Source organism: Epinephelus lanceolatus, chromosome 12, assembly GCF_041903045.1.
Source record: "Epinephelus lanceolatus isolate andai-2023 chromosome 12, ASM4190304v1, whole genome shotgun sequence".
Taxonomy (NCBI): domain Eukaryota; kingdom Metazoa; phylum Chordata; class Actinopteri; order Perciformes; family Serranidae; genus Epinephelus; species Epinephelus lanceolatus.
Window position 1 is genome coordinate 36990093 of NC_135745.1, and position 17892 is coordinate 37007984.

General features: G+C 42.4%; 1 protein-coding gene across 1 annotated transcript in view; it reads right to left on the minus strand.

Annotated features, from left to right (window-relative positions):
- The window catches only part of LOC117263627 (solute carrier family 22 member 23-like), a 57250-nt gene that overhangs the window by 37364 nt on the left and 1994 nt on the right, over positions 1–17892 (minus strand). Inside the window, exons 2-3 of the mRNA XM_033637203.2 lie at positions 10010–10113; positions 9774–9928 (exon numbers count right to left, since the gene is read on the minus strand). Of these exons, the coding sequence (XP_033493094.2) occupies positions 9774–9928; positions 10010–10113 (259 nt within the window). The remainder of the gene's footprint in view (positions 1–9773; positions 9929–10009; positions 10114–17892) is intronic.

The following is a 17892-nucleotide window of genomic DNA, read 5'->3' on the forward strand; positions in this document are numbered from 1 at the left end:
TCTCTACTCATATCAGCTGCTAGTCGTCAGTCTCTCACTTTGTCTGGAACAACCCAGCCACCGATCTCTTTCCCCTTTTTTCTGTCTCAGTTACTATGTAAGTGTCACATCACAACAGGCAAGTTGGGCCCTACAGAGCCCTCAGGAACAGCGCCAGGCTTTGAAGCCAGTTTAATGTAGTAATAATAATAATTCAATATAAAAGGACATTTAAAACAGTTTAAAACATGGATTAACTGACTCATTTTAAAAGAGTTGTGTGAAGCGTAAAAAGACAGGGTGTCAGATCTGTATCAGGAAAGTCAGAGCTAAAGGCTAAAGTGAACAGATAAGTTTTTAGCTTTCTTTTAAAATTATTCAGTGAGCTAGCTTCCCTGATATCTATGCGTAGTGTGTTCCATAGCTTTGGGGCGTAATTGACAAAGGCTGCATCCCCGATCTTCTTATGGCTGTTTCTGGGAACCTCCAGTAAACCGACAGCAGATGATCGCAGTGTTCTTGGAGGCAAATAGCTAACAAGTAAGTTAGCAATGTAACTCGGTTTTCAATGAGCTGAAGTCTCTCAGTGGTGTTTTTTGGGAAGCCAGTAAAACGTGCGTTACAGTAGTCAAGTCAGCTTGAAATGATGGAATGAATCAATTTCTCTACATCTTTTTCATTTAGAAATGGTCGTACCTTAGCTTTGTTTCAGAGGTAGCCAAACATGGAATTACAGCATCCAGGTTGGTCACGTGATGCCATGGGGTTCCAAAATGCTCTTTCCCTCAGATTTACATTGTTAAAGAGTCATCTGTAAATCAGTGGACATATTTTTTTGAGCGTCACAACCCCCACAAAATGACTTGTTTCACTATAGGGACTTGATCCATTTGGTAAATGGACCTGCACTTGTACAGCACCTTGCTAGTCTTCTGACCCCTCAAAGTGCTTTTTACACAATGAGTCACATTCACCCATTCACACACATGTGCAGATGCTGCCCCAAAGGAACAGCACCAGGCTTTGAAAACAATTTCATACAGCTACTCAGTATTTAACACACTTACACACTGATGGAACAGCCATCAAGAGCAATTTGGGGTTCAGTATCTTGCTTTTATTTATTTATTTTATTTTTTTTTAAGATTATTTTTTGGGGCTTTTTTGGGCTTTTTGCCTTTAATGGACAGGACAGATTGAAAAGGGGTGAGAGAGAGAGAGAGCGGGGGTTGACATGCAGCAAAGGGTTGCAAGCCGGAGTCGAACCTGCGACCACTGCAGCGAGGCATCGCCTCTGTACATGGGGCGCTGGCACTATCCACTGCGCTACTGACGCCCCCAGTATCTTGCTTAAGGATACTTTGGCATGTGGGGGATCAGACCAATGATGCTCCAATTAGTGGCTCTACCTTCAGAGCCACAGAAGTCCCAATTTGGTAGATAATATTTTGAGAGTCTAGAGGAGCTGCACAATTAAACCATTTTATTCCCTATTCAAGTTAGCGGAGGGCTAAACCAGAAGTTAGCCACTCAGCCACTTAGCTGTGCGGCCACCTTAACTCTCTAGTGTGCTTGTTCTATAGACCCAACGGTCTATAGAACCAAACCAAAAGGTTTTTTGGCTGAATGCGCCACTGAGCAACTTTCATAGGCATGAATGACAAACATCCATGGGCCTTTCAGTGGGCCTTCAATATTTCATCCAGTTAGAATGGGTAGTAGCCGCATTCAGACTGCTCTACACTCTTAAATAGGCTCCACCATATCCTGAAAACTCAATGGATTTCCTCGCTGATACCTCCAGGGAACAATCAGGTCATGTTCAGGAAGCTGTTGTCTTCTAATTACTGCATTAACGTATTCACAAGGATGTATATACGTATTTAAAGCCAAACACAAGGATTGCAATCGTTATTTTGCTATTTTCTAGATTAAAACTGCAGCCATACAATGGCGCCCAGCCTTGGAGATTCATGAACTAAGACTTAATTGCACATGGATTGATGAGAAAGGGGGGATTAGTGTAATGTCTCCAGCACAAACACAGCCGAAGCTGGGATTTGGCTCCGACTTTCCTTTGCAAGCACAGTCAAACAAAGCGAGCCACAAAGGAGGGTCATGTGGTTTATAATGTTACGTGCAAAAAAATGTCACATGACTGCCACAGTGTCAGGCCTATAGTGAACATTAGCTTTGGCTAAACTCTTAGCATGTGGCAAACTATCATGGGAATGCAAAAGAAAAAGTACCCTGAGCAGAACACCTCGAAATAAAAAAAAAAAAAAAAAAAATTGATTCTCTCCAGTAATGTGTTATTGAACGAGTGTGCTCCTCCTCTTGGAGCAGCTCACGTGGAGTTTTGTCAATACAGAGTGGCTGCAGGGTAAATATCATGTGACAGAGGCCACACATGATCAGAAATAAGGGCGTCGGTATAGCAACACAAACCCTATACAAATATGTAAACTCTTGTCAGACACACATCTGCCCAGCTAAGTGCTGCTCAAGCTGAGGTCACTCTGGTACATCAGCAAGCTGTTCATACACAGAAGTATAATTTCCACAGAATCAAATGGTTGATTAGTAAAAAAAAAAGAAAATAATGAAAACAGCTTATGTGGGGAAATCAGTTTGATTATTATTTCATGAATAAGTGCCCAACTGAAATAGGAAAGCCGGCAGCAACAGCGAGGAGGAATTATATTTAACTAATGAGACGACAGGTCTGCGGCTGACTGCTGGTTTTATGCTTGTTAAATGAGGAACTGGTAGCCTGAATTACAATCGCCCGTTTCAGCCTGAAGCAAGAAACCATGAAGTACTTGTGTTTGCTTTTCATGCAAACAGATCAACACGGGCCATCTAACCAGAGTCCACAATCCCGGACATGCTGGTAAATGCTCAAGGTTAGATACCTCTAGAGTTACTCACCTATAAAGCTACAGAAACTTTAAACCTACTATTTTAGATATCCCTGGAAAGTTCGGAGCCATTGTGCAACCACACGTGTTCCTTGAACATTGAATAGATTGCGGAGGGTAAGGTGTTGCATTAACCTGATTAAAGAGAACAATGCCTATAAAATTACAACAGATTGTTCGTGACCACTTGATTTACTTTGCAATCTCTGTATTGGTTTGGAGTTTGCAGACTGAAGGGGCAAATGCAAAGAATGTAAAAAAAAACATAGGGAGGCAGGTAGACTTAAATAGCAGAGACTGAGGGAGAATGCGGAAAAACAAACCAAGTTGAAACAACAGAGAATAATGAGAAGACAGTAACCAGGAGGAAGAGATAAGGGGGAAAAACATAAATCTTCCCTCTGACTCACAATAATTGGCCTCTCTAGACACAAATGTAGTTTATTTGGAGTGCGGCCTTGCTAAAGCATCAGATATATTTGAATACTCTTTCCTCTTTATCAGTCAGAAGGGTCAAATACTGCTCAGCTGCTCTGGCAGTCAACCGTTAAGGAGGCGCATGATTTATGTTTTCAAATGCCTATTTAATTCTACTTTATATAACAGCGAGTTGCATTGTTCACTGCACCGTTATGCAGAACAGACTTCAGATCAATCTTATCTTTTGTGACAGCTGACACACTGAACTGACATGACAAGATGAAACAATACAGACAGACATTTAAACTAAGAGCTGCAGCATCAAGTAGGGATTGCACAATTTTGCAGTGGACCATTGAAATGAGGCTATACCTATTTATATCTCACCAATTCAACCGAATAATGAATTTTATCTTATCTTATTCTTTCTTTTGGTCTTGCAGTCTCAGAATAAAGCTGAATACTACTCTACATTTCACCAGATAAACCAGGTTTCCTACAGCTTAAGGTAAGTTAGTTTTAAGACTTTTTAATGCCACTTAGAATTAAATTTAAGACCAATTTCTTTTTATCAAATTTAAAGAAAAAAAAAAGACATGAACCAACATCAGTAACTTAGGTCAGGGTCAATTTTGCCTAAATGTGAAAACATGACTTTTATGTCCTGTGATGGAGATGAGGGTAGAGCAGAAGTACGAGATACCTGTCCTTTGTTGGCACGAGTTTTCTTTTTTTTTGGCTTTTTGTGTTTCTCAATCTGCAGTTTGAAAAACTTTTTGCATAAAAATACACTGAGCCAGCTGGCACCAAATGTCAATATGACATCAGAAAGACGCTGGACAAATCGGGTTGATGATATTTTAAATGTCTAATGACGTTAGAATATTATGTGGTGTACACGTTTTCCAGACATTAGGTTTTGCTCTTCATACCTTACTACTAAATGTGTGTACTCTGCTCAAAACGATGTTGGAATGAGACGTTTGGAAGACATTGGATTTTGGTAGGGCTGCCCCCTACTAGTCGACCAAACGTTGTCGACCAGAAAGGTCACTAGTTGGCAAGAACAGTCATTAGTCGCTTTGAATCGCTGTGAATATTCAGTCTGATAAATACACAAAAGTTGATAATGTTAGTGCAGAACTACTCAGAGCTTTACACCTGTCCCATAGACGATAGGCCTACACACTTATAAACAGTTCCTGGAAGAAGATCAGCTCTGCACTCAGGATTTCAGGTAAATAGATTATACAGTCCTTATTGAGACTGCTTAGCAACCTCAGACGCAACCTGCCAACCACTCTTGAAAGCTGGCACAAAAAGGGCACAAGAGTAGCACCCATCACCCAACCTTGTGTTTCCAGGCGGTTAAAGACACAGCATGTGTACTGCCTCTAATTTCCAGGGCTGGTACCTGCAGTTATTCCACAGGCTAGTTAATAACATGTCGGGCAGGAAATCCAAAGTGTGGGATCATTTTGAGAAGGTGAAGGACGAACCCAAGGTGATATGTAAACTCATCTTCATTGGTCGACTACAAACATGACGTATCATCTGAAACATGGAAGTAGCTACATGCCCATTAGCCCTCAGCGTCATTACCAGGCGGCTCGCTCAGTGTGTGACGTGCACTTGTAGATAAAATATAGGCCTATATTAATGAAGGTTCATTAGTACAGTTTTGTATTTCTCTGTAATGTAGCACAGTGTTAACAATGTTACTGATACTATTCTTTCTCACACCTTCAACTCAAACCATTGTGTTGCCCCGCCCAAAATATATCACTTAACAATAATATTAACATGCGGGCAACAAGTCGACTAATGGCGCCAAATGACGAATACTGGTCGACTAGGAAAATTCGCCATTGGGGGCAGCCCTAGATTTTGGTTACGTAACGACACCTCTTAAAACCAACAAAATATCAATGTCATCTGTTGTCAGTATTCTATATCAAATTGACGTTGGTATTAGGCGTTGTCCTGAAGTTGAATTTCTGTCACCTGACATCACAACCTAAATTTTACTGCTATCTATAACTATCAAGTGTTGTTGGTTCTGCTATCATGATCTGCTTGACATCAATACAATTGGGTAAATTCTATTCAAAATATAGATATAACCAATTATTTTGAGATTTTACAATGTAACATCAGAAAAAAAACATTTATAAAATTCTACTTCCCACATCTTTCCATTTCTTAAGACTTTTGAAAGATTGATTCCAGACATTTTTACATTTTACAGATCCATATGAACCCTGATAAAAGCAAAAGATCTGACAAAAAATATTATATAAGCTTGTACAGTAGAGATGTAGAATAAATATGAACCCCGCCACCTCTTAATTGGTTCCAACTGCCAGATTGAGAACCACTGATTTACTGAACCGTGAACTGTGGGCTAATGTGAAAACAATGGCAGCAGATGTCAAGTTCATTCAAATTTGATAGGACACCATACTGTACAGCCTGACTCCACCCTTTTGCCTCCCACTGTCCCACCTTCTTTCCTTTGTCCCCGGAGCAGACTAAACGGTCCGTCTATTTTGGGAGCGCGGCGAAGCTTTTCAAGGTATACAGTGTTGAGTAAATTAGAATGACAAGGACACTGAGGGCCCCTTCCTTCATCATCTTGCCCTCGCTCCCTCCCTCTTATCTCTCCCTTCCCTCCACTTTTGCCACCTCCCTCTGCACTGGTCAATTACCGCGGCCAAAGAGGCTTTTAAGGATCCGTTGCCGAGACCAGAGTGTGCATCAGCTGCACAGCCAATTATCAGGACGCTATCAGAAAGTCCTTTTCTCCTGTTCTTTGGGACTAACGCTGCGTTCCTGCAGAACAGATTATTTAAAACCTTTACAGGTCACGTCAACAGAGACGATTCATATCTGAGAAAATTACTCTCCTCCTGACCTGCAGTGATGGGTGAAACTATATCGAAGACAAGTTACCACAGCACCTCCAGCCCCTCCTGCCATTTATCTGAATATTGATTAGCGGTAACAAGGATTAAAATCTCAGGAAAAGACACATGCTGGCACAACTAAATGAAAATTAAAGAGGTTACTTCAAGGGTAAGGCTGCCAGTACTGCCTGTTGTTGTTCTGTAATGAGAATCTATCCCGCCAATGGCGTTCAATTTAATAAATGTTAGGGAGGTCACTGCAACACAATTACTCTTCTTCCAGCTGGATGCTATCCTCAGCTAGAGACAAGAGTTAAAGTAGAATAGGCTTTTGATGAGGCGTATCAGGTCATAATGAGAAGAGAATCAGTGGGCAGATACTAAGGATTAACAGCGGGCAGTATGGGTTAAATTAATTTTGTAAAGCATTATCACAACACTAATATGATACAATAATTCATCACATTAAATGGGTATTTCGTCTTTTAGTGGGACGCAATGAGGCTTAACAAGAATTTCAAGTATGCCAGACTTAATCCTGTACCAGATTTTGATTAAGAGTAAACACATCTTTCCTTCAGGAGGTATAACATTTTGACATGAGCTCTTTTTCAGTGATGATGTTGAAATATCAGGCATACTCAGACCCAACAGAGAAACTGCTCCTTACAACTTGCAGTGCAACAATCCTACTTCCTCGGAGCCCAAAGTCCCACACAAACCAGTTCGGCTTACAGGTGAATCGTCAGGTTTCAGTGGAATAAGCCTGCGTTTTTGTACAGTATTATTGCTACATTACTGCTGTGCCATTCTTCCTGAGCACTTGTGTTTAGTGCCAGGTTGTCTACAAATTCAAACCAAAGCTGCAACTAGATTGAAAAGGTTTCAAGTGCTCCCTAAATGGCCCCAGGCAAAATGAGTAAGCAAAAATATTCAGCGTTTACAGTCAACACAGATAGGTACTCATATTTCAACTGACTGTTTGCCAAACCTCTCCCACAAACAGTGATTGTCAAAAGCAGACTACAACCATAACTAACTGTGTAAATAAATAAGTTTGGAAGGTCATGCCTTCCAAAACCTGCAGCACAGGAGTGAATTTGAATAGAATAAACAATGTGCTTGTTTGTTGTAAGGTAGCCTGCAAATGTTAGCAGGCCCAGCAAACTGATAGCTACCTACAGCAGTGGCCCAGAGTTACCTCTGAAGTCAAGGAGCTTTGCTAACTACATTATTCTTGTTGGATTACAGGTGACGTTGGAAGATTGTCCATTCAGGACTGGAACATTAACTGTGTGGGAGCCAAGAGGCAACTCAGAGTTGAGGGTAATGATATTTATTGTCTTGACTCGTTTACACTTCAGCAACTCAGTTATAACTCAACTGAAAAAGTGTTAAGATAGCCAAATATATCAATTAGGCCCAATCCCAATACCCCCCCTTGCCCACTACCCCTTGACCCTCAAAATGAAGCAACGAGGGGTAGGGGTAGAAATCTTTCCCTAGGAATTGGGACACTACTCACTACGTCACCGCGTCGGTTACGTTCACGCATACGTAACTATTTTAAACAGGAAGCTGCAAGCCATCTACATTTCCAACCGACATCTATAATGGAGTCTCCAGTTGAGCTCATCCTACCGATCATGTTTGCTGCATTCATCATGCTTCATTTGATGAACGACAGACGACATGGGACTTCTGCTAGCTAGCTAACCAGCTAACATTACAAGGCAGCATAGTTATACTAGCTGGCATGTTATCGTAATGTGAATAATCTGACAATTGTGCACAACAGGACAGATGACAGACATCAGATAGTGTGAGCTAGCTAGCTAGCTAGCTAACAAGCAACCTGATGAGGGTAGCGTTAGCTATGTATGAACTTTTTTCCCCGTCTCTTGCTTGGTGGTAGGCATGGCGACATCTACCCCTCGCTGGCAAGTCAGCATCTGAAATCCCTCGCTCCAAAGGGCTAGTTTCATACCCACTACCCCTCGTTATGCCCCCTACCCCTACACGCAAAAAGGAATTGGGACACCACTACCCCTCGCGGGAACGCGCAAATGTAGGGGTAGGACCAAGGGGGGGTATTGGGACGGGCCCTTAGTTCTTCTTGTCAAAGTCTTTTGCCTTGTAAAATGTTGACTGCCTGTTCCTAATGTTATTAATTAGTAGAGGTGGAAATAACGTTAAAAGTTAAATTTTTTTTAGTCTATTCATCTCACTCCAAAAAAAAAAAACATTGCAGCAAAATGCATCTCGTGGACTGAAAAGCAATTGATTTTATTCGTAGGCTACCAAAAGTTTAATTTGTGTTGATATAATAAATACATTGATACTTGGTGTCTGTGTATCGATACAATATTGCCACGTGAAATGTTGCGACACTATCAATTTTTCCCACACTCCCATTAATTAGCTAGCTACAAATAAAAGCCTGCTAGCGAACGTTGTTACTTCCGCCTACAAAATCAGAGGTCGCCAGCTAGAAATGCGAGTCCTGCTTTCATATACTTGTGTTTAAAAGGGATAGTTCCGCTGTTTCGAGGTAGGGTTGTATGGGGCACTTATCCATAGCACAGTGCATTACACACAGTGGATATCAGTCAGCACGTCCCAAGTCCGATACAGAAGCTAAGCAATATACTGCTGTGTATGGGGGTCAGCAGCAAAATGTATTTTAGCCACCTAGAAAAACAATATCAGTTAAAGTGTGTGCCATTTTGAGAGTATTTTCACCACTTCACCTTTCCATCCATCACCTGTTTCGAAAGGGAAGCCATTAACAGCTTCAGTTCCCCACTTACGCTCTCGTCAACCAGACTCCATTGAGAAAAAGAATAATTCTAGCTCACTGAACAAGGAAGCCACTTAGCTAAAGCTGCTTCGATCAGATAGTTTGTTTGTGTTATTGTGTGACTTTGGTGAATCTGAACTAACCCTTTAACATGCCAAAGTCACACAATAACACAAATTAACTAACTGATCTAAGCAGAGGCAGAGCAGCAGCTCCTGTGTTCAGCGACGTTAAATCACCGTTTTTCTCGATGGAGTCTGGCTTTGAGGAGAGCGAAATAACAGCTTCAATTTCCCGCTGGAAATCACTGTCTGACAGAAAGGTAAAGCAGTAAAAATACACTCAGTATAGCATATGCTTAAACTGATGTTGATTTTTTTAGGTGGGAAATTTTTTCAAGTGGCTAAAATGTGTTTTGTTGTTGCCCCCTTCATCACAGTGGAGTGCTTAGCTTCAGTGTTAGACTCCAGCCTGTTTCTTCAAACCAGAGGCATGCCGACTGACATCTACTGTTTTTCATACACTATTTATGGATAAGTGACCCATACAACCCCACTTAAAAAAAATATGAACCACCCCTTTAAATCTAAGAACCTTTTTTATTAAAGTACCCCACATTTTGAGTGCTTTTCATCAGCGTAATCAACTGCATACGTGCTGCGCTAGTTGGACAAGCACAGCAACAATAACAAAGTGGGGCAACCTGTGAGTAAACTCAAAGCTTTTAGTTTAGAGATTAACACTTACTGAGGACGTAGAGAGAAAGGGTGATCCCTGCCAGGCAGAAGCCTTCGAAGAAGCGCAGGGTGCTGAACATGGGGACGTTGACAGAGAAGGCCACGGACAGACCAAACACCAGCATGAACAGCACCGATATGATCAGCACCGGGTGGCGGCCGAACCTACGGAGCGAGGTAAGAATTATTTTTGGCCACCTTTAATGTGAAAAACTTTCTGTTGTGCAAGAACTTTGAAAATCTTACCAGTCAGCAAGGATTCCAAACGTCAGGTATCCAAAGATGGATCCCACCAACAGAGAAAACTTGGCGATGTGGACTTTCCATGCTGAGTCACACACCAGACTCCACTGCAGAGACAAACACAGAAACTTATGCTGGGTACAAAATGGAAGTGAAAGCAACAGCTAGGCTATATATTTTGAGGATGAGACACTTTTATGTATTGACTCAAACGCTACGCTAACTCTGTCTGATTTATGGGGGATTATCGTTGCTCAAAACACATAACATTGAAATGAGAGAAGGGTGCGTACTGATGCGCTTCCTGGTACTTTGTCTAATATGAACATTGATATAAGTCTCCAACAATTGCATTACCTCTATTAATCATTCCAGACATTATTTTACACAGACTACAGTGCAAGCACTATTAGTGTTTACGCTCAATGGCACCCAAAATAGTACATCTCTAAACAGACTTGATATTGAATGTAGCCATGACTCACTCACACATAAATATGTGGTCTTGAAAACTGCAACTCTGTAAGCATCAAAAAGCAATGCAAAATTGTCAAAATGATGCATTGGGGTTTATTTGCCTTCAGTGCCACCAGGAAGGTTGGAGAAACCTCTTGAAATTAATATCAGGGATTAAATCAGCTCTATTATTATCCTCAGTCAAAATGTATACAGTATACGTGAGCTGACATTTCTTATTTCACTATTTGTTCACTGCTCCTCTGCTGTGTGTCGAAATGGTGTACATTATTACAGTCGACTCCGCATCTCCTCGCTTTCTTTGCCGCCTGAAACTCTCCGCGGAGGGATTCCTAGAGTGCAAACAATGCAAACACGCTGTGACAAACAGACCTTGTACACAGCACTGATGGCAGCGAGGTGCAGCAGCAAACGTAAAGCCCAGTGGAGTATTTGCATTTCTTGTGCATGTTTGCAGGAAGAAACTCAATCCCCTTGAGAATTTAGCCCGAACATGCAACTTGGACTAACATTGACATTACTATTTAATGATCCTCATAGAGTGGTTGATCCTGAGAGGAGCGGGAAGATGAATTTCACAGAGGAGGGGGATATTAGAGGCCTTTTTGGCAACATATGCCAACCAGCTGTCTGTGCCGGCAGAGAGGAAGGAGCAGACAGGGGCGTGGCGGCCATAGCAGGTGCAATTCTGCCCCAATGCTGCCTCATTTATTCACCAGATCACTATAAGGATTATGGGAACAAATATCACCAAATTGTTGTTGATGTTTCGTCCAGCAGCTCAGCCTCATCTTGAAATACAGAGTGTAGTTTGTTCTTGCATTTTTCTCTGGGGGGGCTCTAACCTCTTATAACCTCTACTGTAGTGACCTGTTCAGAATGGAACGCTCCAGGATTACCCAGAGCCACCCAGCCATCACATGATCCAGGCATGCCACTCATTCATGGTTTCAGTATCGATGTCAGCAGAGAAAAAGACAGAGGGAGGCAAACAAGTTCCTGTTGTGCAATCACAGCACAGCCAAGGCTTTAAAAAACTGAAGCGGCCCTCCTCCGGGACTATGACAAATCAGCATATTTACATGAACCTCTGAGTCGGCGATTACACAAGGATTGGCACCACGCAGCTGGATGACAGTTTGGTGACTGTGGAGAGTCGACATCTGCGGGTGACCACAGACAGGTGACCAACGGGGTGAGATACAGACATATCCCCAGGTCAAATGCTGAAGACAAAGCAGCAAGTTAAGTGGTGTTGAAATGAGCAGTGAAAATGGGCAGAGCGTGGTGGATGTTCTGAACGGAACATTAACGTGTTTTATTTCAAAGACAATTCACATGTATTATTAACCAGGATTCTCTCAAGGCCAGTTCTCTAACCGAGCTCATACACAATCATTACTGCACATCCATACAGCTAGTGGCACAGAAATATGACTTTCAGCTGTAGCAGAGCAAAGAAATCCCAGACAACTGCGATTCAGTGAGTCAAATGCTCCCAGCTTGCCTTCTATGCCCCTATTATTTCTGCCAGTTGCTCCAATGCCATTGTCTCGCTCATTTGGGAGTAATGCCTAGCAATCAGTGCGTGGAGCTGGGTTGTACACATAGCTGGCAGAAAATGCAGAACAATGAACGGCTAAAAGCAAATCAGTTAAAATCCCCAGGGTGTCTGTTGACCTCTCTCAAATGACCGGCGGCCACCAATGATCAGCCGACACCATCCAGTCTCATTAGCTCAGATGAAGACGCTCTCAACTACAGCTGCACGATTCTGCACTCACTGAACCACAAAGCGGTGGGTGGGGTGTGGGGGGTTCAAAGGAAGGGGAGCAGGCGAGGGAGGGAGACGGAGGGAAGCACAGGAGGAGGGAGGAATAAAGAGTATACAATGTAGAGGCAGAACATACGAAGAGATGGAGGGAATAAAGGCAAGTACTGGTAAGGACTAACAGGCTAAAGAGGGAGGAATAGAGATGCTTAAAAGCAGTTGTGAGGAGAAAACACATGGAGAGACTGCTGCATAGTTACTGCCTAGCAACAGCCCATCGCCGTGGTTATCAGACTCTTTCTGCCTCCAAGTGCAAGTTTTAGCACCAGTGCTGCACCGAAGGGCTGAAATCCTATAATGTGGTGGTAGCTTAGGTGAGAGGAGAGGAGAATAACAAAAGATGGAGCAAAAAGACACGTTGATACTCTCCTTCCATCGCTGTTCTGTGGTAAAAAGAAGACAAGAAGGAAACAATATCTGACATAGGAGATGTAGCCTGAGGGACTTAAAGCCCTACGAGCGATTTTATATTATCTAGGTGTGACCGCGTCTCAAATAACTGTCATACTACTGTAGGATCTGGATGAACAACGTGTTTGGCAGGTTGGCAGTTATGTTTTCCTGTGACCATAAGTGACAGATGTTGATGCAACACTCCTTTTACCGTCAATCTATTATTCATTGCCTCCCTTTGTTGACAGTTAAGAACTGCAAGTACACGTCTGTTACAACCAACCAACACTCTTAAAAACGGAATTCCATCACACAACCCTTAAAACAAACTCACACTACAGCCGAGGGTCAGGCACCCCACAACGATCACCCCTCCCTGATGAGGAAACTTATCAGAAACAAGCCTGCAGCACACACACACACACACACACACACACAGAGCCTCGACAGAGCTTTATCTTTGGGTCGCACAAGCATCTTTCCTTCCAGCTGACGCCGTGAGCGGCTGTCATTGTGTGCTGACTGGGTATCTGCAGCGGGGTCGTCGCCTTTCGACAGCTGAGGCTGTTTCAAAGTGTCCCACACTGATCCAGGGTCTGTGGAAGAAGCCAACCAGCTGGGTAAACAGTGTGAGGGGACACAGAGCAGAGAGGCCTGCATGGGTGTTCAGCTACAGTATCATCTTTCAGATCTATGGGTGTGCAGCCTCCAGTACAGTGATACCGGGTCTGGGTGTACCCACCACTGTACTTACACTACATATCTTCCTTATTACTTTCCTACAATACTCTAACCTACAAAACTGGCATACTGTACAGTTGTAATGTATATACTGAAGACGTACTGCTGGATTAAAGGAACACTAGGCAGGATTTTCCAGAAAGCAAACAACGTATAGACTCATACAAAGTAATCCCTCTTCATCATCACTTTGGGCCCACTAGACGTGTAGCAGTGCTGTGTTCAAGGTAGGGCTGCCACGATTAGTCGACTAATCGATGACTAATCGACTATTAAAATAATCTGTGACTATTTTAGTAATCGACTGATCGGTTTGAGTCATTTTTCATAGAAAAGTACTATAAAAGTACCCCAAAATACTCTTACTGCAGCTTCTTACGTTCAGATATTGGCAGCTTTACACACTCTCCTCTGACGGTGAACTAAAATCCTTTGGCATGAGTACGAAACAAGACATTAGATGATGTAATTTTGGGGTTTGGGAGAGACAGACCGACATTTTTCAACATTTTAACACATTTTTCGATGAAATGATTAGTCGACTAATCGAAGAAATAATCGACAGATTAGTCGACAATGAAAATAATCATTAGTGGCAGCCCTAGTTCAAGGTGTTCCTGGGTACAGCAGGACTTCAAAGGTAGTGACCAGGTAGCAGCACCAAGAGGAAGCCACGAAAAGGGCAACTGTGGCGAAAAATGCAAATATAGCAAGCACCCAGTGGAGTGAATCTGGGTTTGTTCTCACTTTCTCCAACGATTCTGTTTACAAGCACTAACTGACAATTCCTCCATGGTGCATCTGTAGTCACTCAACCTGACCTGCAACTAACGATTATTTTCATTATCAACTTACCCATCTACTTTTCTTTACTATGATCAATCCTTCAGTTGTAAATTAATCACCAACTAATTTGATTGTGGATTATTCGGTTTGAGTAATTTTTCAAGAACAAAAAATTCTCTGATACCACTTTCCTAAATGTGAATATATTTTTCATTGTGGGCTTTGATCAACATTTTATAGACCAATCAATTAATCAAGAAAATAATTAACAGATTAATCAACAATGAAAATAATAGTGAGTTGCAGCTGTGGTTGGGCCTATAACATGTATAAAAGTACTTGAAATTTTACATCACCCTTTCTCAAAGCCCAACTGAAAATCTTCTAATGTCTTCTTTTGTCTGACCAAAGGTGATGGAATTGTAATTTGATATTGTTATAAGGTGCTCTGTGATTTTAAATGTTCCACCCTTGTGTTATATTATGGTTATCGCTGTGTCTCAAATCGCGTACTTCTGTACTTACACTTAATATTTTGAGTGCATAAGTGCGTTCACACTGAGAAGTATGGAAGAATGCAGTGCACTATGAGTACTCGGATGGTGCACTCAAAACGGTCAAGAAGTTGAGTGTGGAACTATGGACACTTGTCGCCCTCAATGGTCGCCATCTTGGCTACGTAGCGGAAGGGGAGGAACCACTTTTGACTGGAAATGGCGGCCGAGGACTGTGTGACCGTGAACGTCACTGCATTGTTCAAATGTAAGTTATACATGTGTTTTGCACTAAGCACCACTATACTGTTGTCGGGTATAAGCCAGCAATATGTTTATTGGGTTAATTTAGCAGTCTGTGATGATTTGGTACTGCGAACGATAACGGAAATGCTAATGCTAGTTTGCTAGCTAGCTAATTTGTGGTTGTCATTTCTGGTAAGTGCTCAAGACAACACTACCCTGTCGAAATTCGCGCACTACGCCAATAAGTACATAGTGCACATAGTATAATACATGTAGTGTACTTACGGAAGTATGTGATTTGAGACACAGCAAGTGTTTGACAAGACAAATATGGCTTCTATTTTTATGCCTAAAAAGCTACAACTCCCAGAAGGTGGAGCTCCTGCCACCAGGGTTGCACACAGGTGTATTGCATACAGCTAGTGACTAGACTGAGATTAGTTCCTTTTACCAGCCTGTCCATTGTTGTCAGCTCTGATGAAGGTCGAATAGATCGAAAGCTCAACAAGAAAGTGAAACACTGCAGAGATGTAAGTGTGTGGAAATCTTTTTCTACCAGTCCGACCAAAGGTCTAAAGCCCATATATAATCGGTTTATTATCACATATGATAAAGGAGCAAATCTTCATAATTTAGACGCTGTAACCACAAAATACAGCATTTTTGTTTTAAGACTAATTGATTCTAATTTATTTTTCTGTTAATCAATTAGTAGATAAGAACATTTCAACTCCAACAATCAACAGAGTCAATCAAAGCATTAATTCATTTTCTGTAACAGCTTATCCTGTTGGGGGTCGCAGGCCCAGATGACACTGGGCGAGAGGCGGGGTACACCCTGAACAGGTCACCACACTATCACAGGGCTGAGTCTGACACATAGAGACAGAAAACCATTCACACTCACATCCACACCTACGGACAATTCAAGAGTCACCGATTAACCTGCATGTCTTTGGACTGTGGGAGGAAGCCGGAGTACCTGGAGGAGAACATGCACAGAACTCTGTACAAAAGGGCTCCCCACCCTGGGTTCAACCCCCCACTGTGGATTCAAAGCAGGAATCCTCTCTGTGAGGCGACAATGCTAACCACTGCACCACCATGCAGCCCATAATTCTCATGATGGATTCATTTTTTGGTCATTTATTGAGGAAAAAATGCAAAATATTGTCAGTTTTCTGAAGATTTAAAGCTTTCTCATGGAATATCTTTTGAGTTTTAGACTGTTGATCCGACAGATTAAGCGATCTGTCGACATTAACTCGCAACTCACATTACTAAACAGAAATAATTCCATGTTCTAGATACAAAATTGGCTAAATTCATGAGGGTGTCGTAGCTTTGTACCAGTCTGAACGCCATTCTATCAATCCCAAACAACCAAACTTTCACTGGGCATCAGTGTAGAGGTTCGTCTTTGCCTTTAAACTGTCGCAGGCCACTATTTCAGGCAGGTGTGTGAAGCTGCCACCCGTCTGAATGGGAGCTGAGCAGGATAGGTTGCAGAGAGACTCTATCTGTCTCTGAGTAATGATACATTTCTCATTTCTGAGGCTCAGTCCAATTAAGATGGACCCTGAGGAGAGCTTTGACTCAATTAGTATGGGTCTCCACATTAACCACTTTAGATCCTCCACCACCACCTCAACCTCCATCAAAAGAGAAAAAGGAGCGAGCAGAGATGTGCAACTAAATCTGGAGGCAAAACCTACGTGGCACGCTGTGAAAACATCTGCATATATTTACATGTTTCCCTCATGGCAGGTTAACAGAGTGATGTGGAGTTAGAATGTGTTGGTACATTTTGACAGACACGTTTCGGCCGTGTTGGCACTCTGCTCTGCGTTATAGGGATCGAGTGTCACAGATAGTTGAGCCCAGTCATGTGCAGTTATGCCTGCAATCCAAACACAGGGAGAAATGCCAAGTCATCACTTCCTGCCGTAGTGTCACATCCTAGTTTCTGTGCCACGGTGGGGAAAAAAGGGCCTTGGAAGAGTGAGGGACGGGTCATCAAACGAGACGAGGCCACAGACACTCACACTCAATTCTGGCTCCGATACAGGATTCTAATGCCATCCGATTCAATTTCTCCTGACGGTGACCTTGTAAGAATGTGGACCGCATGGGTCAGGGAAGACGAGACACTTTTACCAACTGCTCAGGCCCGTCACTGATCTGCAGTGGTAGTAGTGTCAACATGACATTCTCCTAATGCATGCAAAAGCAACACAAATATTAGCATCTACAGGTTAAGACCAGCATGAGAGGAGAGCCGGCAGTGTTGTAGCACCAAACTCTCTGCGTTTTTTACCCGTGAGAGCACTGACATTTTTCGATTGTTAGTAATATGTATCCACCCAATCAATTTCCCTCATATATGACTGCATATTCAGCTGCAGGTCGAGAGCATTTTGAACCATCAGCCTGGCTTTAGTTGCTTCAAACCTCACCCTCTCAGATTACCCCGCGAACAGTAAATGAAATCAAGATTTAAACTGTCCCCCTCCTGGCTTGTGACTGAATTAAAATGCCTCAGTTGCATTTTATTTGCTTTATTTAAACAGGGACATTATCAGTGATAAGCAGATGGGCTGTTGGCATCACAGTGGACTCAAGCTCAGGGTGCCACAACCCCCCTCCTGCAGCACAGAGAGGCTTCAAAGCCCGGCTTCGGATCTAACTCTTCCTGATAAGCTTTTTGATTATGGCATGCATGCCAAACTCCTCAGAGGTGAGGGTACTGCAAGTTAAAATGCAATTTGCTGAGCTCTGCAAGGGTGTGTGAGATTATCAGAGTGTGTGTCGACATTTTCTGAGCCAAAGTCTTATTTATTCCCTCTCTATGAATGTCGTGATAATAGAAACTCTATGATAAGATTTAAGATTTCTCTCTGAAGATTTAATCACATTAT